This window comes from Rhinolophus sinicus, chromosome 13, assembly GCF_057876585.1.
Source record: "Rhinolophus sinicus isolate RSI-liver-muscle chromosome 13, RSI-T2T, whole genome shotgun sequence".
Lineage (NCBI taxonomy): Eukaryota > Metazoa > Chordata > Mammalia > Chiroptera > Rhinolophidae > Rhinolophus > Rhinolophus sinicus.
This window is the reverse complement of record NC_142513.1, coordinates 56,032,090-56,053,809: the sequence shown is the minus strand read 5'-3', so window position 1 is coordinate 56,053,809 and position 21,720 is coordinate 56,032,090. Positions and strand designations below refer to the sequence as shown.

The window sequence follows — 21,720 nt, the reverse complement described above, 5'->3', positions numbered from 1 at the left end:
TAATCCCACTAGTTTGGAGAAGAAAAAAAACAGGTTTCAGTTCCTGCCACTTGCTAGCTGTGAGCTCCAAAAATCCACCTGTTGCTCTTTCTTCTGAGTAAAATGGGGCTAATAAGCTCTCCCTCTTGGGAGATGTGAGTGAGATACAGGGCATGAAAACACTCTGTCATCAGTCATGTGTGGTACAGCTATGAGGACGGTTAGGAGTTTTCAGCTGCTCCTTCTGTCTGCATAGGAGAGAAGCCACGCAGAAAGAAGCACCTGCTTGTTGTAAGGCCACTTGCCATCCCAGGAGCCCTGATCTCGTGGTAAATAAAGGATAAGCAAGAGGGAAGGAAACTGAACAGGTTCAGTTCCTTTCTGACTGTCACGAGGCTGACACCTAATTTCCTTTGGCCAACTTTGATTATTCTTAGGGCTTCAGGCACAAGAGGATTTTCATGGCTGCTTACTGCTAATTGTAGGAAGACTCTCCAACTCTAATCTGGAGTCCATTCTTTGGCAGCATAAGTGTTTGAGTTCTCTAAAGAAAGCTAGGTTTTGGTCTCAAATAAATCGTCAACACTAAATACAGCCCCTGCCCCTCTTGGACTGTACATGAGGCGACACAGTATAGAGTGAAGAGAGCGGGACTGGATTTAGCTGTGTGACGTTGGGCTAGTCACTGCACATCTCTGAGTCTCCATTTATAATACAGTAACAGTGTGAGTCCCACCCTATCTCAGAGATAGACCCCTGGGCGATAAATGGCATAACATGTAGGGAGTTGTTAGGAACTGGGGCTGTGATAGCAGACACCTTGGTTTCAAAGGCTGGCTCTGCCATTGACTGGATATGTGACACTGGTAAGGTTAGTTAACCTTTCTGGACCTCGGTTTTCTTATCTGTAAAACACGGCTAATACTAGTAATTAATTTAGAGCACGGCTGTGAGCATTAAACTGTAAATGCGGGTGAAGCACTTGGGGGGAAAAAACAACAAACGATGCCAGCGAGAGTAAGCACACAATAAACATTAGCTCTTGTTATTACAAAGTACGAACGTAAATAAGACTTGAAGACTATAAGGCGGTCTGAGTGCCATCTCAATAGCAGCAGGATCATTGTTCAGAGACAAGTGAACCGTCTCAGCCAGCTTAGCTTTGCAGCTCCGTCTGGAGGCAGGGAAGGGGGGCTAGCTCACCCAGGGTCTTCTCGGGAAGACAGAGGAAGCAGTCCCAAGACAGCAGAGTGATGGACAGGGGAACGGGGAAGGAGAGGATTCTGTAGGAAAGTTGGCTGTAAGTAAGGGCAGGGTGGGGGGAGATGGAGTAACGTGACAGACTCCTGGGGCATGGTACAGCCTCGAGGACAGCACTTGGGTATCTGGGGGCCGGTGAGCCGGTGCAGGTAAAAGGCCGCCAGCAGCCAGCCTGGGTGAGCTGATGTCTAGAACCACAGAAGGCTGCAGCAGTTTAGATTTAAATGGTGTGCCAAGACAGCACCCCATCATTACACCACCCGTTCTCGTTCAAGTTCTTTGGGAGGAAGTGCAGATTAGGGACGTGTTCATTGCTATTCAGTTTCAAATGTCAGCCGGCATCGGTACACAGGAGTCCAGGAAGGTAGACCCTTTTCCTTGACACAGTTATTAAGGAAAGGCTTTTCAAAGGATTGGTTGAGCCCCCCAATGGCCCAGGTGGAAGTTGCTGCGTGCTTCCTGGTACTTGTTCAGTCTTTTTCAGTTTCCTCTGAGCTTCCAAAAGCTATCTGACGACTGGCAGATCCTCAGGGTAGTGACCTGTGGCCCAAACTCCTGGTAATGATTTATAAAGAGGTTTAGAAAGAGCGGCTGCCACAGGGCCGGGCATTCAGGCCAGGGCCAAGGAAGGTGGCTCGGGCCACACAACGAGGGGAGGGGTGGGGACCGAGGCAGGCCTGTGGCTAATCGCTTTCCGCCGGCTCCAGCCGCGGCGGCCTCATCTTCAGGGCTCCAGGCAGATGGAAGGCCGGACAAGGCCCTCTGCTGGGGTCGCTGCCACCGTGCAGCTGCCTACACTCTCTGGCTGGGGGCGACTGACGGTGCGGCTCCCTCCCCCTTGCTGTGCTTCCCGTTCCCTTCTCTTCTTTCGGTCTTGGGCCGTTTAGGAGCAGAGGCCGGCAGGCTGCAGAGCCTCAGGCAGCTCTGACCTCTGGCACCTCCCCAAGCCCCAGAGCACAACATCTGTCCTCAGAAATACGCGGGCGGAGGCGAGAGAGCGTGTCAACCCCTTTCTGAGGACTCGGTGTCTTCTCATTTCGTAGAAACAGCCCCCCCCTCCGGTCTAGCTCTCCCAAGTCTGAGCACCAGGTTTCCGCCCCGCGGGGTCGCCTCAGCACCCCATCTCCGCGCCGCGGGTTCCGCCTGCAGTACCGCGCAGCGACCGCGGGGGCGCCCCGCGCGCCGCAGCGCCATCTAGGGGCCGGGCCCCCGGGTAGAGGCAGGGGAGGCGAGGGCAGGCGCGGCCGGCGGGCGAGGGGAAGCCGGCGATGGCAGCGGCGGGCGTCCGCGGGCCGCGCGAGGAGCCCCTGTGATTGGCACAGCCCGAGCCGGAGGAGGAGGCGAGGGGAGGGCGGAGGAGAGAAGGAGGAGGAGGCAGGGGGCGAGCAGCGGCGGCGGGGAGCTGTGCTTCCACCTCTCCAGCACCGACAGGACGGGGGCGGCCGGCGCGGGCCCGGGGCGGGGACAGCACGCACCCCCGCCCGGCAGCGGCCCCGACACCCGAGGCGAGCGGGAGAGCGGCGGCGGCGGTGGGGGGGAAAGGATGCAGGGGAAGAAGCCGGGAGGCTCGTCGGGCGGCGGCCGGAGCGGCGAGCTGCAGGGGGACGAGGCGCAGAGGAACAAGAAGAAGAAAAAGAAGGCGTCCTGCTTCTCCAACATCAAGATCTTTCTGGTGTCCGAGTGCGCCCTGATGCTGGCGCAGGGCACGGTGGGCGCCTACCTGGTGAGTCGCTGCGCCAACTCCGCCACGGGGCCCCTTCCCCAGCCCGGCGCCGGGCGGCAGGCGGGCCGGCACGAGGAGGGGGCCGGGCGGGCGTGACCTCGGCGGGGCGAGGAGGTTAGCGGCTGGTGCAGAGGCGGCTGCCGGGGGAGCCGGGCGCGGGCGGGACCGCGGGTGCCGGCAGCTGGCTGCGCGGCTGGCGGGGCCTGGGGGCCAGGGGAGCAGACGCGGCGGGCGGGTGGGCGTGAAACCATTCCTCCGCCCCCTCGAAAGCGCAGCCTGAGGGCGCGTTGAGGAGCCCCCTCAGAGGGGAAGGCATAGCGGGTTTCAGGTGACCTGCACATGGGAAGAAAAGCCAGTTAGCATCCTGCGTCCTCTACCCTCCATTCCATCCGCCTCGAGAACAAATCCATTATGCATCATTTTCTCCGGGCGCTTTCTCCACCCTCCAATTATGGGGGGATTTAACAGCTTAGAGTAAAATGCTCCCGAGTGTGGCCTGCTCTGAACCAGGACTGGGTGTGTGTGGAAGGGTGGGGGTTGGGGGGCGACTCTTCCCGCTCCGTATCCCAATAGCCCTCTTTCAGCGTCTGGATAAAGTTAACAGTACCTGGAGAGCAGTTGCGAGTTTGTGTAGTTCCTGCTACCCACTCTTGGACCTAAATTCCCCATCGTGGGTTCTCGCCCACAAGGGGGTTGCATCATTTTTCGCAATATTCGAGTGTTTCATTTGCCTTCTGAAAGGGGAGCTTAGTGCTCAAACGGCCCAGGGATGCGTAACAGATCAGAGGAAACAGCTTGTAATGACTCAGCACTGTCGAATCCCCACTTTGCCGCTTTCTCCTGCCCCGCGCAGGTGGTCCCAACTCGAGTTCCAGAGAGGGCACGTCCAGACCCAAGCACAGCCCTGCCTGCACAGGAGAAGATGTTGGGGAGTGTATAGTGTTAAATCGTCACTTGACTATTGACCTGAAACAGGAATCAGATGTCATAGACTTTGAGTGTTAGTGAGCAAGTTTGATGGAGATAGAACTGGACAAGATTTTGAATGCTGGATAACCACATCCAGAGAGAGAACTGCGCGCTCTTCCGGGCGGCACCTCTGATCCCTCCTTCCTGGCCGTGGCTTACAGTTAATGAGGGCCAGACGCTGGGTGCCCTGTACCACTCATAAACCATCTCCTCAGACTCGGGGCTTGCTCTCAGAGGGAAGTACAGGCAGACTTGGTCTGTGATGTGGGGTACAGTCAGTTACGTGGTTATGACAGAGGCCTGTTCAAGCTCAGCTCTGCGCCCAGTGACTGTGCAGGGTTTCTGAAAATCAAATGCCTCCTGGTGAGATGGAAGGTGTTTAAATCCTTGTATCCATGCATGCATGACTTGTATGCTGCAGGTGAACCCTGTAGCCAAAAACACATTTTCCTTTCTGGTTAGGATTTTGATCTATAATGTGTACTTTTTTATAGTTAAAATATACACTGTTAAAATATACACAGTTAAAATATTATAGTTAAAATATTATAGTTAAAATATACACAGACACTGTCTGTGGCCTTTGGCGTTCTAGAGGTAGGGGAAAACTGTGTCTTAGGGGTCAGTTTATCAGACCTTCCTTGGAGGTAATTTCACTATTAAAATATTAAAATAGGTGCATGTATTACTAAGATGCAAATGCATGTTAACCAGTATATGTGGGTCTTTCCAGTAGCATATGCAAAGTGTGTAATTCCTAACTGAAGGCACCTGTGTTTAAAAGAGTAATTAGTATATCAACCGTTGCCTCCATTTAACAGTGTGTTTGCCACTAATCAGTTTTGTTCAGTAAAGTGCATTATTTATGTGTGGCCAGCACCACCAAAACTTTTCACACCAGGAATGATAAGGCCTGGACTTAGTTTTAGAAAGAAATGAAGCTGGGCCTCAACCCGATGAGTGGCCTAAGCTCCTTTAAAAAGTCAAGACACAGAGGGCTGGAGGAGTGGGGGATACCTAGAGGCAGGGCTGGCTCCAGGGCACAGGACGTTGACAACGAATCCCACAATAGGTGAGTGGCGGGCAGAGGAATTCATTCCCCACGCTTGGAGCCTCCTAGCACTTCCAGCCTGGGCTGGTGGAAAGGCTGGTTCCCAGGGGTAGGGTAACAGAAGTCAACAGGTGACTGGCAGAAAGCAGGCGGAGGCCCAGGAGAGGACGGGCCTAGGAAATCGAATTCGTTTTGATTGCTGGGAGTGGAGGCATGAGGTGCTCAGGCTCTGCCTTGCCTGGATGCCCTTGACTCTGCGCTGCCATCTGAAGCTCATGAAAATAAATAGTTTGCTTGCCAGGGTTGACTGAATCAGCTTGCTGTGGGTTTTGCTCTTGTGGGCCACTTGGGAGTTTTCATTTGTTGGTTGGGAGGTGGAATAAAAATGTTTGTTATTCCGTCAGCTGTGTGAGACTTCATTATGGATAATTTGAGAATGAAACATTGCAGGATGTTAGCAAGAAGGCGAATTTCTCCCTTTTAATTCCTCACGGGCTTTCTTAGGAAACCTGGGAACCTGTGTGTGTAGGTGATCGCACACGCAGGGCCCGTGTGCACGGTGTGCGTTCTATATGATCGCAAATTCTATGCCACTGATATTATTTCGTATTTGATTCTAAAAGTCCACGTAGCTACCTTCTTCTTTCATCTTCCCAGAGGCCATTTTTTTAATATTTGGAGGCTTCCCTTCATTTCTTCCTTTTCTTTCTGAAAAGACAGATTGCCCAGTGTCCTCAGTGGCATTGGTAGAGGCTTCCAAACTGCAGAACCGAAGCAGGACGTTGTCTGTGATTTGAAAATAATTTTGAAAAGCAGGACTGAGTGTGTGCATATGTATGTGTTTTCCTTTAAGAACCTGCCCAGGGTGGACACTCTTGTACCCGTATCTGAGAAAGCTGCCACTTGTTAAGCTAGGCTGGTCACCAGCAACTTTTTGCCTGGGTGTGGAGGTCTCCAGGCGAATGCAGAAGGACACTGAGCCGAGGTAATCCGAGTGCCAGCTGTGGAGTGTGAAACCTGTTACTCTTGCGAATGTTTTAAGTGCAGCTCATGCTTTAAGTAAGCCAAGGTTACATCCCAGAGATGTTCTCTCCTCGTTGCTTACACTGACAGGCTATGAAATAGTGTAAGAGAGAGACCGGGTCCGTTTGATCCTCACCATGTGTGGGTTCGCGAGTGCAATCTCATTTTCTTCTACTTGGGCCTTTGCTTCAGGTGGCTCCGGTCTGAAATGACCTCCTTGCCAGGATGTAACATCTGCTTAAGTCTTGGCATCTGCTTAAGTCTTGACCCGTTTGGAGAAGGCACAGGCCTGTGGGAACTGCGCGGTGAGACAGTCATTTCGTGTGCACTTTATGGTGTTTTGTGGAGCCTCACTGAGGTGTTGAAGCCATTCACTGAGGTAGCGCTGCCTAGAAAGGTTCCTGTGTGTTATCAAATTACTGCGGCCGGAGCAGATAAGGATGTGCACAGGAAATTAAAGCCTCTGCCACCGCTGGGCAGGGGGGATGGACCCTCACGTACAAATTCATTTGAATTTCCTCAGGATAAAAACTTAGAAAGGCCAGTTTCACCTCTGGGTGGGACAGACAGGTGGTCCCGGTGAACCAGGGGTGGGCCTTTCCCTATGTAGAGTTATGCAGAAACTATGAATAAGTCTGGGGTTGTGGTGACAGAGTAGTAGAGAGAATGAATGACTGAGTGGGTTTAACAAGGTTTCATCTCACTGCTTTGTAGTCACTTCTTTTTTTTTTTTTTTTAGGCTTGAGAGCATTCAGTGGCCTTACAATCAGTGAGTGAGGCGAAACTGGTGGATTTGTTATTTTATTTATTTATTTTTTCCTAAAGAAGCATCATTTTGAAGATGGGTTTGTGTATATCTAACCCAGAAGCAGACAGCTGAGAGACACTTTTAACGTCCTTGTCAAATTAGTATGATGACTAAGGCAACTGTATTTTACTTAATCAAGTTATTTTACTCACTTCTGGTTACTCAAAGTGACAAATTCCCTTCCATTTGCATAATTACCATATAACCCCAGGTAGCAAGAAATAAAATTACCCTGGTTTTTTTTTTTTCCCCCTCCGTACTGCTTGGTTGAAAATGTTCATCTAATAATTATTTAGGGGAAAATTTTATTTCTGAAAAGTCCTTTCAATGAGCCCTGTGTAGTTTCTTTGGGGGTTTTCTCTTCTGTGTTTAACAATCTAACTGAATGAGCTGTAAAGTGAGCAAGACCTGTTTCCTGAGTTTTTTTGTAACTCTCCCCTTTTTCAATTTTACATACCTTATAATGAAGGCGGTGAGCCAGAGTCCCCTGCACGTGGCGTGCCTTGCTAATCAGCTGCTTAGCATTTAAGCTTACCTTCTTGCCTGCTGCCCCTGCCAGCACTGTTCACTATTAGGCTGGATGAGTTTCCTCAGCGTCTGTGACATTCTCTTGCTCATCTTAAAGCAGGCTTTGAGGTGCTGCCTTGGTCACGGCTTTGAGGTGCTGCCTTGTTCAGGGGCTGGGTTCGCTTAGTGGCCTGGCCGGGGGGGTAAGTGTCATGTAACAAGCAAAGGTGACGATACAGCCTCATTTCACACAGACGCAGGCCTGGAATCAAGACCAGCTCTGTACGTGTTATTGGCTGGTCACGGAGATAGAGCAGAGGTTGGCATTGGTTTCGGGGTCTGTGCCAGGCCTCCTGCAGAGGCGGTGGGAGGGAGGACTCATGCTGAGCTGACCTTGGTCCTTGGATTCTGGAGGGCTCCCTGAGGTGCCAGGCAAGAAGGGCGGGGCCTGTCAGGTGACCAGGGGCAAGCAGGTGGCAGAAGGTGCTCATCCTCGGTGTGACGGAGCGTAGAGCTCCGTATAAACAACACTTCTGTAGCACCTCACTTCCAAGTTCATGAACACAGGTAACTTGCAGAGATTTAACTGCATTTAGTACCCACATTCCTCCACAGTAGAGAAAAGGACTTATCGTCACTTGTCCTCACTTGTATTTTGTATATTCTGTACATTACTGCGTGCGTTATATCTGTACGTGTCCTTGTACAGGGCCACATACACCCAATGTTGTATGTTGTACTTTTTGGAAGATGTTAAGGGATATTTCAGTGGTAATTTTGACCACAGGGCTTATGCACGGGTTTAGAACTCCCCTGGAGTCAAGTCGCCTCTATTTTATTCCCTCTCAGAGGTGCCTTTGGTAACCTGTAGGCCAAAAGGGCAGCATCCTTGCTCTTTTATTTTCACTTTCTGTTTCTATATCTGCATCTACTAGATAATAAACAGGGGGAAAACATGGGATCACTGACTTGGGTTCATAGGTTACGTGAATTGATGTGGTACGAGACACTTGCATGGTACGTAATCTAGGCGTTTATGGGTCAATAAGAGAGGCAGTATTGCTGAATGGTTAGAACTCCAAGTTAAATGGTTAAAACTGCCAGGCGGGGAGCGACAAACACCTGTGGCAGCTGCGGCTCATTTGATGAGTGTCAGAAGACCTGGCATTCATTCCTGTGTCCTTCCCTTACCAGCTCTGTGACCTTGGGCCAATTACTTAACCTTTCTGTGCCTTCATTTTTCACTTTACAGCTGGGGTCCTAATGCTACCTACCTTCATAGCATTGCTCTGAGGACTGAGTCAGTGCAGGTAAAACCCTTTGAACAGTAACTGTTACACAGAGCTTGATAAATACAAGGCATTATTAGTTATGGTGGTGATAATATTAGTAATGATATGGTTAGTAATAATATAGTTATTAGCAAGAATGATACAGTTCTACATGTTTACTATAAACATAACAAGTTTGTAGCCCCAACACATGAGAAATAAAACTATTTCAATCAAGCTTTGATTTTGGTGTAGTGAACTGTACACTCGAGTTGTTTCTTATTCTGCATGAACATTTTGGTCTGGGAGCTAAGAAGTTTTTAAAAGTGAGAAATAAGTTAAGCACCAGTTGCTCATTCCGTTTATTCCTTCATTATAAATACAACCATCCATTTTTCTCTTTAAAAATGCTATAAAAATGACTAGTCATGTGGGAGAAGAACCCGCCATAATCGTGATTGTCTTGACCATTTATAGTTGATAGGTGGGTGAAGTAGGGATGGCCCAGGGACCGCTGGGAGGTGCCCTGATGCCTGGCTGGGAGGCCCGTGGTATGTGTCGTCTGGTCTGTGGCCACAGGGTGAAGACTGGGGCAGTCTTCTAAGTGGTAGCCGCTGAGAAGCAGCGAAAAGAGTGTTGGACTTGGAGTCAAAAGACCTGGGTTTGAACCTGGACTTGCTACTTTACTGGTAGCATTTGGTGACTTGACTTACCTGAGCCTCATCTGAAAAATGGGTATAAAGATAAAGCTTATCTTACAGATGGTTGAGAGACGTAAATAAATGCACACGTGATCAAGTGCTTCTTACAGGGCACAGTATTCAGTATTTGCCTCAACAATAATAACTTCACCCTAGTTGTTGACCTTGGCATAGCAGAAGCCCCCATCCGGGACCCGAGGATTATGGGTGAGGCCTGGGCAATGTTTCCTGAATTAAAGATCTGGGCCCTTGTAGTTTGCTCTGCTTGTCTAGATGAAAAGTGGCCCCTTCAAGGCAGCTGGGGTGTCAGGAGGAGGGGAGCTGGGGACATATGCTGTGGACATATGATCCCCTCTGGGCAAGCTTGCCTAAGATGTGCAACCTGGGAGTCAGCCCAGGCTGCCAGGAAGGGCTTAGGTCTTGTGCAGTACCCGCTGCCTTCACCTGGGTCCTCACACTATTAAACAGGGCTTGGCAGGCACAGTCGTGGCCATGTTCCTCATCTTTCACCGGTTTGGTTTCTCCGGAGCAGAGCAAACGAATGAGCCCTTGAGACGTCTGATGTCCCTGCCTGTGGATTCTCCCATCTCGGCTTCTGGTGGTTGTTTAGGACGTGACCTTCTGCACAACGCCACTCCCCTGTTCTTCCATCTGTAGTTTTAGGAGCAGCTCTCTCCCCCCCGACCCCCCCGTGGGTCACACCTGTACCCGGGAAGGATGGGAAGGGAGGTGGGCTCTTCTCAGTGAATCAAGTTGCCGTGTGTGTGTTTTCTGGGGCGTTCACAAGTGAGAACATGGACTTCACTGAGGAAAAAACCTTGTCAGCTTTGCAGAGCTCCGGCTGCTGCAGCTGTGCATGGGGCAGGCGGGGGGAGCCTTCATTCTGGGCGTACCAGTGGCGACATACAGAGTGGAAATGTTCCACTGGATGTGGGCAGAATCCCTGCCGTTGGCATCTCCAACTTCTTCATTTCAGTTCTTCTTTGTGGCTTTGAAAAGGAACGCCCTTCCTGGTAGAGAGTTGAGCAGCTCCATCCTTTAACAGAAATGATGGTACCCAACCCAGCTGCTTCTTAAATGATGGGACATTGCTCTTCAAACAGGGAGTAGTTATTTCAGTGCCTAACATATAATTGTTGGACATTAGCGTTTTCTTGGACTTAGAAGTTTTCATTTATGACTTCCAGTCAATACTTACTGAAAAGATTTAAAAGCAAAGGTGACGTAAGTTCCTACGAGCTCTACTTTTTGAATAGTGGTGGGGGTGGGGGTGAGGAGAGGTGTGGCGTCCACTCTTTCCGTTTACCTTCGTGATTTCCTTCATAAATACCATGGCAAGACCTCTTCCACACCCTCTTCTTCTGAGATGTTAGATCCCAAGTGGTCACAGACTCAAAGTGCATACAGACGGTAAAGAGGAAGTCTTGTTTTCTTTGTGTTGGTTTTCGTGAAAATCTGTGCTGTGAGCGCTGAGGACCCTGGAAGCAGGTGACGGCCGCACAGCGCCAGTGCAGGCAGGGTTGTGACGGCTGCTTCCCTGGGGTGGGGCAGAAGGTCAAAGTTACCTGCAGCAGCACAGGTCCACTCCAAAGCCTGGAGTATGCCTTTTGGTCTTCTGTGTGTGCGTCTGTCTGTCCATCCATCCGTCCATCCACATGTGAGTTCTCTACTATGTGGTGGCAGATTCTCACCTGTCTGGCAAGTTGCCCTTTGGGACAGGTCTCTGGATAATGCATCTGGCTGTCCAGGTTACCCTTGAACCTTTCCCTGGTAGGTCTAAAGCCTGCCATGGTGATCACGTCATAGCCACCTGAGCTCCCGGGTGTGGGAAGAGAGCAGAAATAATAAGGAGCTTCGCAGGCTTTCCACAAATGATCCCAGGAATATACTAGAACAGTGGACAGACTATGTACAACCGTAAACCCCTGCCCACAGCTACAGGAACTTGAGAAAGGAAGGAATGATTATTTTTACCTACGTGTCTGCACTTGCAAGGTTGGTGTAGAGAGAACAGTGTCCCAGGAGTGTCGTTCAATTAAAGGCGATTATAAAATGTTCTTGGGATGCTCCTGTGTTCCCCTCCTCCCTCTTTGCAAAACGCTTGTGTGAGGTGGGCATGCTACTTCCCCAACTGTGGGATTGGTTCCCCATTCTGACGCTGCTGCGCTCCCATCTTTAGCTGATTAGACTGATAAATTACCACCTTGAACATAAGCAAGTTGAAATTGGAAAGCTGCCCTCTGACTGATTACATAAGCTCGAAAATACTGGACCTGAAATCTTGTGTGCGCTGCTAAGAATTCTTTTAATGAAGGTAAAATTTTCTAAGCAGCACGGACCCATGTGTTTTTATTATGTAAGATTCAATTATTTTGATGCAACCTGTAAACTCAAGAAAGGTGTTGATTAGTTCATCCCTCTGTTGGCTTTTTGGGTCACAGGATTGTTTGAAGTAGATCCACAGATCCACCGAGAGTTACCCCTGGAACTCCAGCCCCCCTTCTCTACAGGGGTGCACAAGCTGTCCTGGGTCTATGGTCACCGAGACTCTCAAGGTTGCAGAGGTCAGAGGTCCACTGAGGAGAGATTGATCGTGAGATTGAGCGGGACGCCAGGGAAGGCAACCACTGTGCGTCCGGGTGGGCTCCATCTTTTGCCCATTTCATTTCTGGAAGTGCTCCTGTGATGGCACTTGGAATGCACTTTCTCTAGTTTGGTGTAACGTGCATGTGTTTCCATGAGGGGTATCACACCATCCTCTTGTCACAGCCATGGGGGTGGGGGGATGGGGTATACTGCACAGCACACTGCAGAATCCATTTCAAATTTTCGGCCTCCTGAACTGTGGACAAGGAGGTCATTTGGTGGCCAGCGTGAGCCCTGGGCGGACAAGACTTAAAGGAAATGAGGCAGTTGAATTCGATGTAGAAGAGCTGCAGACAGGCCTCTCCTGTCGTGATGCACAAAATATCGGGCAAGGCTCTGGGCTGAATGGGCAGATGTTTGCTGCCGCTCCAGTGCTGGTCGGGAGGCTTCACGTGCCAGCCAAAGGGAAACAAAAAACATAAATTAGCACCTTCCTTTTCCCTTTGCCAGTCTGTGGAGATACAGCTAAATAGATCCAGAAGTCGGCAAGCAGTTCTAGCTTTGCAGCTTGGAGTTGATGGGGCAGATGGGGGGTCCGCCTTGCTGTGCCCGGGCTAAGAGTGGCGCGTGGGGTTCACAGTGCTTGGGCTCCATCCAGACGCAGCCCCCGTGCAAACCTCTGGATGCTCGGGCGGAGATGATTGTCCTGTAGGTGGCTTGTCTCTGTGTCCCGAGGTTGGCCTTGGCCTGTGCTGGAGGACGCGTTCTTGAGTCTTTTTAAAGATAACATTGTGCTAGCTCTGTATTGGTTCCTTTCATCTTGGGCAAAATCAGGGCACAGAATTGAGTAACTTACCCAAATGAGCAGCGCCTCCGATCCCCCAGCCATGTGCCCCTCAGCCCTCCCCCCACCACACGCCCAGCCAGCTCACGTTAGCTAACAGTGGTGAGAAGGTAAGCAGTCAGGAAGAGTTTCAGTTTTGGAAATGATGATTATAAACATATATGAATAAAAATAATGTATTGGTGAGCGCTTGGGAAAAAAAATCACTATTTCTCTCACTCTTTTGAAATAGCCCCCCTCCCACCCTGCTGTTTTTATAGACTCAATCTCCCCTAATGGGCATCTTACCTATCCTTAATCTAGCAAAAAGATAAATGTATATACATTTATCTGTCTACTGATACTTTGGATTTCATTGGAGAATGCTTTTGTCACTTAAAATATGATAGTACCAAAGCAGCAATTAAAAATAATTCAGGGGCTCCTGGCCCCCAAGGTCATCAGGCTGAGACCAGTCAGTGTGACAGGTGAAACATTTTAGATCCCAAAGAAGGAAACAGTGTGTTCTCGTGTTCAGGTCCGTTACCTTGCTGGCTGTTTTTCTCTTTGTGCCGAGTGAGCTGAGCCGTGGTGGTCACAGGGGGTCAGCTCGCCTTGCCACCTTCTGGCGGTTCGTTGCTTTTATGCTTGCCTCCCCCCGCTGGCCCCTGACCCAGCAGTGCCACGCTTCACCAGCCCTGGCAGGATGTCACAGCCGGGTCTGTGAGACTCTGAGAGAGGGTGTTCCTGAGTGTCAGCCCAGGTCACTCTGATGCCAGGTTCATGCCACACACACACCGTTAATCACCTTCTTCCCGCTCCTGCCTTTGTGTTTCATTTGGGAGTGGCAGTAGCAGGGGAGGTCTTCATGTTTTATTTAAACCTTTCCTTCTGTAGCATTCCTAGGGCAGTAGAGTCCTTCTCGAACATTTTCAGTATCTTGGATGTTAGACCAGTGTCGGGTCATGGTTTTCCCTTAGAGAAAAGAAAAGTGTGATGCATAGTTAAGAGAAGGTGACTTTGACCGTGTTTCCTTGGGTTGTGAGGTGATTGACTATGAATGTGTTTCTCTGGGTGTTTCTGGAGGAAGAAACGGGGTGGACTCGTCTCTTGGGCCTGCCACAACAAATTGCCACAGACTGGGTGGCCTAGGATGACAGATCTATTTTTTCACAGTCCCGGAGGCCAGAAGGCTGAAGTCAAGGTGTTGGCAGGATCGCGCTTTTTCTGAGACTCTGGGTGGAATCCTTTCTTGCTTGTTCCCGGCGTCTGGTGGGGGCCCTTGGTCCTTGGCGTTCCTCAGCTTGCAGAGTCACATACTAAGCTAAGTGTCCTTAGCTTAGTGTGTGCCCCTGGGGTCATACGGCATTTTCCCTCGGTGTCTTTTCTTGCTCTTACAAGGACACCAGTCATACTGGTTTCAGGCCCACCCGGATGCCCTCATCTTACCTTGGTTACATCTGCTAAGCCCTTGCTTCCAAATAAGGTCACGTTCGTAGTATTAGGAGTTACAACTTCAACATGTCTTTTTGGTGGACATAATTCAACCCATAATGCCAGGGAAGAAGAGCAGAGGACCCTAAAATGGTCTGGGGGTACAAAGAAAAAAAGAGAGAGGAAGAAAGAAAAAGAGAAACTCTTAGCCCTCTTTAGGGTTTTGGTTCGGGTCAGAAGATTATGGGACATTGGTTGGAGAGTCCATGCGGGTGACCATTGTGTGTGTGTCGGTGTGTGTCCATGTGTGTGTCCGTGTGTGTATGTCCATGTCTGTGTGTGTCCGTGTGTCCGTATGTGTCTGTGTGTGTCTGTGTCCATGTGTGTCCGTGTGTGTCCATGTGTGTCCGTGTGTCTGTGTGTGTCTGTGTGTCCGTGTGTGTCTGTGTGTTCCATGTGTGTGTCCATGTGTATCCGTGTGTGTCCATGTGTGTGTCCGTGTGTCTCTGTGTGTGTCCATGTGTCTGTGTGTGTCCGTGTGTCCGTATGTGTCTGTATGTGTGTCTGTGTCCGTGTGTGTGTCCGTGTGTGTCCATGTGTGTCCGTGTGTGTGTCTGTATGTGTGTCTGTGTCCGTGAGTCCGTGTGTCTGTCGGTCCGTGTGTCTGTGTGTCTGTCTGTGTGTCCGTGTGTGTCCGTGTGTCCATGTGTGTGTCCGTGTGTGTCCGTGTGTGTGTGTGTGTGTGTGTGTGTGTGTATGTAGTACCTTGCCCGTCCTTTACACCTGGGACTCCCTCACAGGAACCCTGCCTGTAAATCTTCCTGCTGGTCCTGTCTCCTCCCTCAAGTGCTGTCCCATGTGGCGAGACTGAAAGAGACCATCGCTGGGCCCGCCAATCTCAGAGTTGGTCCGGGATGTGTTAAGCCAGAACCAGACATCTGTATTCTAACCTCATTCCGCATCATGTGTTTTTGGGTGGAGGTGGGAGCTGCAGGATTGTCAGAATTCTTACACAGGCTCCTTTTAAAAGACGTTAGCCTGCTCTCTGCCAAACTAACTTCAACAACTTCCTTCAGTGCCATGAGCAACATAGAGTAAGGCGTGTTCTTGGCCCTCGTGGAATTTATATGTCCTAGTGGGGGAGTTGGCATGTTTGTAATTTTTTAAATTAATTACTCATTCATGAGACTGTTTCAGGTCCTGGCCAAGCGATTCTTGCAGCCTTGCCGCCTGTCCCACTGTGTTACGAGTGGTCTCCCACTGGAGAAGCAAAGTGTTACATTAGGTGGGGGTGGGTGGTGCTGGAGCTGGGCCGGGTGTGTGAGGAGAACACTTACGGTTGCAGACGTGAAATGCTTTTGTCAGCGGGAATGAGATGTCAGGGCTCGTGTTGAAGGAGGTTGGCTGGGGGCTCTCCTCAGGGGTGGGGCAGGATCTGGAAGCCTGTGATGGAGAAGGGGCAGGCCGGGAACACAGGGCCTCAGCCACACACAGGGCCTGTCGGCTGCCGCTGGGGAGTCTCGGCTCAAGCCAGCAGTGCAGGGGCTGTTGGCACCTCGCTGGCAAAGCTTCCATCTGTGCCGCCCCCACCCCGGCTTTGAAGTGGTGCCCTAAGACGCTGCTAGAAGCCAGTTTGCCAGCATGCGGAGAGAGGCCACATCAGGGCATACTCAGATTCTGCTAGAAGCGAGCATGGCCGCCTTGTGTGATGTAGCCACGGGGCTGAAGGATGCTGGTTGTCCTGGAACATTTTGCTCACCAGGATGGGGGCATTGGAGGCGGGGCGGGGGGAAGCGGTAGCAGCCGTACACAATGGCACCTTTGTAGTCAACCTCTGTTTTGAGTTATCTACAAATGAGATTTCTGTAAGATGAGCTAAAATTAGGAAAGGTCTGATCTTATTTGCCTTTTTTTTTTTTTTGGTAACACAAGCTTGGCCTCGGATAGCTCAGTTCTGGATAACTTTAAAGCTGGTAACAGAACAAACTGTGTTCACACACAGGAAATGTCTCCAAATAAAAAGTGGGCGTGTGGTTTACAGTTTAAAAATTGGATGGAGGCCATTCAAACTTCCCCGCCTGTTCTCCTCGAGAAACTTGGCAAGCTGCTGAGAGGGGGGCACTCCTGCTTGAAACAATCACGAGGGTCCAGGGCGAAGCGAGCATGGAGCAGAGCTGACTGGCTTCTAGGACGTGGCTGGGAGGCTGGGGTGGGGATTTACTGAGCTGGTCGCACTTGAGCTTCAAAACTTGTCTAGAGGGCGTGCAGAGTCCGGCCAGAACACCTCTGGCCTGTGGGACCATGCCTGCTGCCCACAGATGGCCCATCCAAGTACTGGCTCAGACTCCAGAGCCCTGTGTGGCCCCATCAGTTAGCTCTACCATGAACTTGAACTTAACGTTCATGCTTGTGGATTTTTTTTTTTTTTTTTTTAATTAATATAAAGACGTTACTGTTTTCCTTGTTACACAGGAATACATATGTTGCCAATTTGGACAGTACCGATACACACAGATACATTTGGCTTTTTTCTGCTTGGTCCTTGCCTGAAGGAGTCCATCCAGACCTTTGTTATTCTGGGTGTAGGTGATTTCTTCGTTGGAAGCCTTCGTCCCCTTTTACCAGCCAGATAGTGTGGAGGCTGGTTTTATGCTTCTGTCCGCACTTCCTGTGGCCTGGAGACACCCAAAGCAGCTGTAGCAGGTGGGGTGCGGGGTGCAGACTAGCCCTGGTAGAAGACATGGACATGGTGGCTTTTGCTCCTGCACCTTTCAGGTGGACTCGGTCTTCCTGCATGGGGGCCACAGCGTATGCTTGGGCACTGCGCTCTGGCCCCAGAGCAGCCCTCGCGTTCACTCTGCCTCCCAGCAAAGAGGGTCAGAATCACTCCATGGCCACCTTCTCCCCATTTTGTCCCCGGTGGGTGTTTTCACTATTCCCCAGTCAGAAGAGAGGGGCGTGTGGAGGCCTACTCATGGTGGCTGTGATGGGGTGATAGTAATAAAACCTCTCAGGATTTTTCACTTATTCACTGGCCTGTCTCCCTGAGGTTGGTGGATACAGGGTTTTGAGTCAGGCTCTGCCGTTCTAATCTGCTCTGCTCTAGAACCTTCCTTCATTTTCCTTAGCAGGAATTTTATGGTGCTAAAGCATGCTCATTCTCTTGTTTTTCTAACTGGTGGTTATTTTATTTCTGTTTTAATTTTTTTCCCCCTTTTTTGTTAAGTTAGGGAAGAAGGAGGTTTCGTATGGAAGTTTGTACATTTTAATTGAAAAGTCCTTACTCCCTTTTTAAAAGGTTGCATAATATTCCACTGTATCGTTATATTTCACCCTATTTCTGGATGGTAAGTTGTTGACAGCTTGTTTTGCTAATATAAATCCAAATGGGTTTTGAGACCCATTACTTTTTTGTTTTGCTTTTCAGAATTGTAAGGGGCTGGTCACAACTACAGAGATGGGAGGGGAGCTGACATTTTTCTGAGTGTCTTACCGTGTTTCCCCAAAAATAAGACCTAGCCGACAGTCAGCTCTAATGTGTCTTTTGGAGCAAAAATTAATATAAGACCTGGTCTTATTTTACTATAATATAAGACCTGGTCTATAATATATGATATGATATGATTAATATAATATAATGTATACTATAGTATAATATAATATAATATATAACATAAGACCGGGTGTAAGACCTTTATATTATGTAAGACCGGGTCTTATATAAATTTTTGCTCCAAAAGACGCATTAGAGCTGATCGTCCGGCTAGGTCTTATTTTTGGGGAAACAGGGTACGTGTGCCAGGAAGTACATAAACGGTCTGACTCGACTCTCACAACAACCCCGTGACGTAAATGCCATTATTTCAATTTTACAGATAAGGAAACTTGGGCTCAGAGAAGTTAACTTGCCCAAGTTTATGTAATTAGTGTTTGATCCTGAGTTTCTCACTTTTATCTTCCTCTAAAATCCCCTCTCTCTCCTCCGACCACACCTCCTCAAGAAATTACAACTGACTCGAACACTTAAGCATGTTTGGTGTTTTGATAGCGTTTGAACACGTTACTACTTGTGAGAGAACACTGTTCTGTTTTTCTTTTTAACTGAGGAAAAAAGTAATGCACGTTGACTTCATTGGGGGCGGGGAAAGCCTCCCCTTCCCCGTGAGTGCAAAATGGCATTCGCAGGTGATATGAATTTCATTTTCTCTGGCATTTTCTCTGAAAACGAACCTTTGTGCCCTCACAGGACCCCTGCTCCACACATGCTGTTACCTGCACACTCAGCCCTCACCTGCATTCTTGCTCGGAACAGCCAGCCACTCCAAAACCAGGGCCATTATGTAATGATTCGGCCATAACGACCCTCACAAAATTACAGACTGTTCCGTGCCATTAATGTTGGCTTCTTCCACAAATGGTCCTTTTTCAAAACCTTAGTACAAAATGACATGTACCTGATTCAGAAAGTATTCCACAGGACTTACCAAGAATAACATTTTGATAATTATCCAGAGACTCCTAAGTAGGGAGTCATTTATTTATCTTGGGTTTCAGTTTTATCATAAAAACAAAAATGGGTCCAGTGCTGTCTTATGTGTGTGGAATGTGTAATGAGTCTCAAAATGTTGTCGTGGATTATGTCATTTCAGCCTTACAGCAACCCTGGGAGATGGGCGGGCATGTTTACCCCACTTTTATTTTTCATTCTGTATTACAAATTCTCAAACAAAACAACACACACAAAAAATGGAAATTATAGTACAGTGAACACCCATGTACTCACCACCTAGGATTGAACAATTGTTAGGATTTTGCGTACTCGCTTCATACAAATGCACATACATACATATACACGCAAATACCGTATATACATATAACCTTTTTTTAACCACTTTAAAGTAAATTACAGATATGAGGACACCTCACACCGACATACTTCATCATGCCTCTCCATAAAAATGCAATAATTTCCCTATAAAACCATAACTGTGTCATCATTCCTAACACAATTAACTGTTGCCTAATTTCAACTAGTACCCACTATGTATTCACATTTTTCCAACTGTTCCCAAAATATCTCCATTGCCATTCCTGCTGGCATCTCTAGCTCGCTCCGTAGCTCAAGCTGTAGAATTCTGGTGTTTTTTTTTTTTTGCTTATCTCTGTAAATATTTGGAGATATTTTATTCAAATATATATAGCAGTAAGGAGCGAAATAAATACATGATTCTCAGATGTACCAACTAAGGAAATTAGTTGGGGTCAGATCAACAGACCACTCCTTTTTTTTTTTCAGTTTCAGGTGTACAAAATGTAATAGTTAGACATTTACACCCCTCACAAAGTGATAACCCTCCTCCCCCAATCTACTACCCCTCTGACATCGTATGTAGCTGTTACAGTTCCATTGACTCTATTCCCTGTGCTGCGCTCCACCTCCTGTGACTATATATATATATTAAATTATCGTTGACATTCATTATTATTCAGCTTCAGCTTCAGGTGTACAGTGCAGTGGTCAGGCATCTACACCGTCCATGAAGTGGTCTCCCTAATGAGACAAGTGTCCATCAGATACCCTACAAAATCTTTACAACATTATTGATTATATTCTCCCAAACTGTCTTTCGTATCCCCGTGGCAATCTTGTGGTTACCGATTGTGCTTTCTAATCCCTCACCTTCTCCCTCATCCCCACCACCCTCCCATCTAGCAACCCTCAGTTTTTTCTCTATATCTCTGAGACTGTTTCTGATTGGTTTGTTCGTGTATTCTATTCTTTAGATTCCACGTATAAATGAGATCATGTGGTATTTGTCTTTCTCTGTCTGACTTATTTCACTGAGCGTAATGTTCTCGAGGTCCATTCATATCATTGCAAAAGGTAAGACTTCATTCTTTATGGCCAAACAATACTCCATTGTATAAATGTACCACAGTTTCTTTATCTTATTGTCTATTGATGGGAAGAACTCTATTTTTTAAACAGCCACAAACCAATTAAAGATCATGCATTTCATTTGTTATATGTCTTAGTCTCTTTTTGTTTTTTCTTTTTAGTGTGGTAAAATACACATAACGTAAGATTTACCATCTTTAACATTGTTCAGTGATACTAAGTACATTTATATTAGGTAACCATCACCACCGTCCATCTCCAGAACTCTTCTCACCTTGAAAAACTGGAAGTCTGTACCCATTAAACAATAATAACTCTCCATTCCTCTCTTCCCAGCCCCTGGCAATTCTGCTTTCTGTCTCTGTGATTTTGACTACTCTAGACACTCCCTATAAGTGGAATCGTACAATATTTGTTTTTGTGTGTCTGGTTTATCTAGTTCAGCGTGTCTTTAAGGTTTCTTCGTGTTGTGGCCTGTCAGCATTTCCTTCCTTTTGAAAGCCGAGTAGTACTCCGTTGTGAGTATAGACACATGGCGCTTACCCATTCATCCACCGAGGGTCGCTTGGGTGGCTTCCCCCTTTGAGCTGTTGTGCTATGACCGTGGGTGTGCAACTTGTCAGCCTCTTCTAGTCTAGAATAAAGCCCCTGCTTTTCCCAACTGTGTTGACTTTTTGGAAAGGTGGTTGTTGACTTTTTGAAGAGGTCAGTCCAGTCATTATATGGGACATTCTATAGAATATTCCCTATTCTGACTTTATCTGATTATTTCCTGTGGTTTGTCCTCTCTTCTCTGTACTTCTTGTACATGGGCGGTCAGTTTTTCCTTGACTACATTTACGTTTTGCTTGATGGTGTGAGAAAGCTGGTAAGTGGTTCTTTGAAGTCCTTGACGTTAAAAGGTCTGGCTGACCCCTGTTCGCAGGCTAAGGTCGATCGCCAGGTTGAGATAGGTAGTGACAGCCGCACCTCCCCATGGGAGAGGGACATTTGCTTCCTTGGCAGACCATCCCTGACAGCTTCCTTTTACCTGATGAGGTCGAAGCTGAAATTCTGAGTAGGTGCTAATGCTGTTACCAGTAGTAATAAACTCTGCTGTTGATTGGGTGTTTGCTGTGTGCCAGGCCCCAATGCAGCACTTGGCACATATTATGTCGTTTCCTCCTTCAGTGTTGTCCCCATTTCCAACTCAGTGTTGGGGGCCCCAGTTGCCCTTCTGTTATAACGATACTTCTCAGATCTCTGCCCCTCCTGCTGTCCTTTTCTCTTACTTCTCCCCACCCATAGTGAGTCAAGGTCTTTCCCCAGGCGAGCTGGCATGGTGTGGGCACTGTGCGTACAGTACATACCCAGAGGTAAGAACTTGGCTCTGAAGCGAGCCTGCCTGGGTCCCAACCACAGCTCCGGCCTCGTGCACGACTCTGGGTTGATTCCTCACGTCCATAACTTGGAGATGATAAATGTATCCATTCCAGAGGGTTCTCGTGAGCATGAAATGAGTTACCACGTGGGAAAGGCCTAGGACAGTGCCTGGCATGTGTACTCTGTATATATGCCCCTTTTTCTGGCTGCCACTCCTGCCATGGGTCCCAGAAGACAGTCTCTAAGGCCCTTTTGGCTTCGAGGGTTTTATTTGTGGAGAAACACTGGGGATGGCTGAAAATCAGCAGTTGAAGAGCAGTGACG

At 48.6% G+C, this 21,720-nt stretch overlaps 1 protein-coding gene and 1 long non-coding RNA gene across 3 annotated transcripts in view; one reads left to right on the top strand and one right to left on the bottom strand.

Annotated features, from left to right (window-relative positions):
• Positions 1–1,001: 1,001 nt before the first annotated feature.
• Positions 1,002–6,284, bottom strand: LOC141568314 (uncharacterized). Its single transcript, XR_012491441.2, has 2 exons — positions 3,570–6,284; positions 1,002–3,295 (listed from the first exon to the last, which is right to left on the bottom strand). It is a non-coding gene; the product is annotated as an uncharacterized LOC141568314 (long non-coding RNA).
• SLCO3A1 (solute carrier organic anion transporter family member 3A1) overlaps positions 2,434–21,720 on the top strand; it is a 255,342-nt gene continuing 236,055 nt past the window's right edge. The window contains exon 1 of one of the 2 annotated variants that reach the window (XM_019726694.3): positions 2,434–2,962. In XM_019726694.3, the coding sequence (XP_019582253.1) occupies positions 2,783–2,962 (180 nt within the window). In that variant the 5' untranslated portion in view covers positions 2,434–2,782. The remainder of the gene's footprint in view (positions 2,963–21,720) is intronic. The other variant, XM_019726695.3, reaches the window with a different exon arrangement.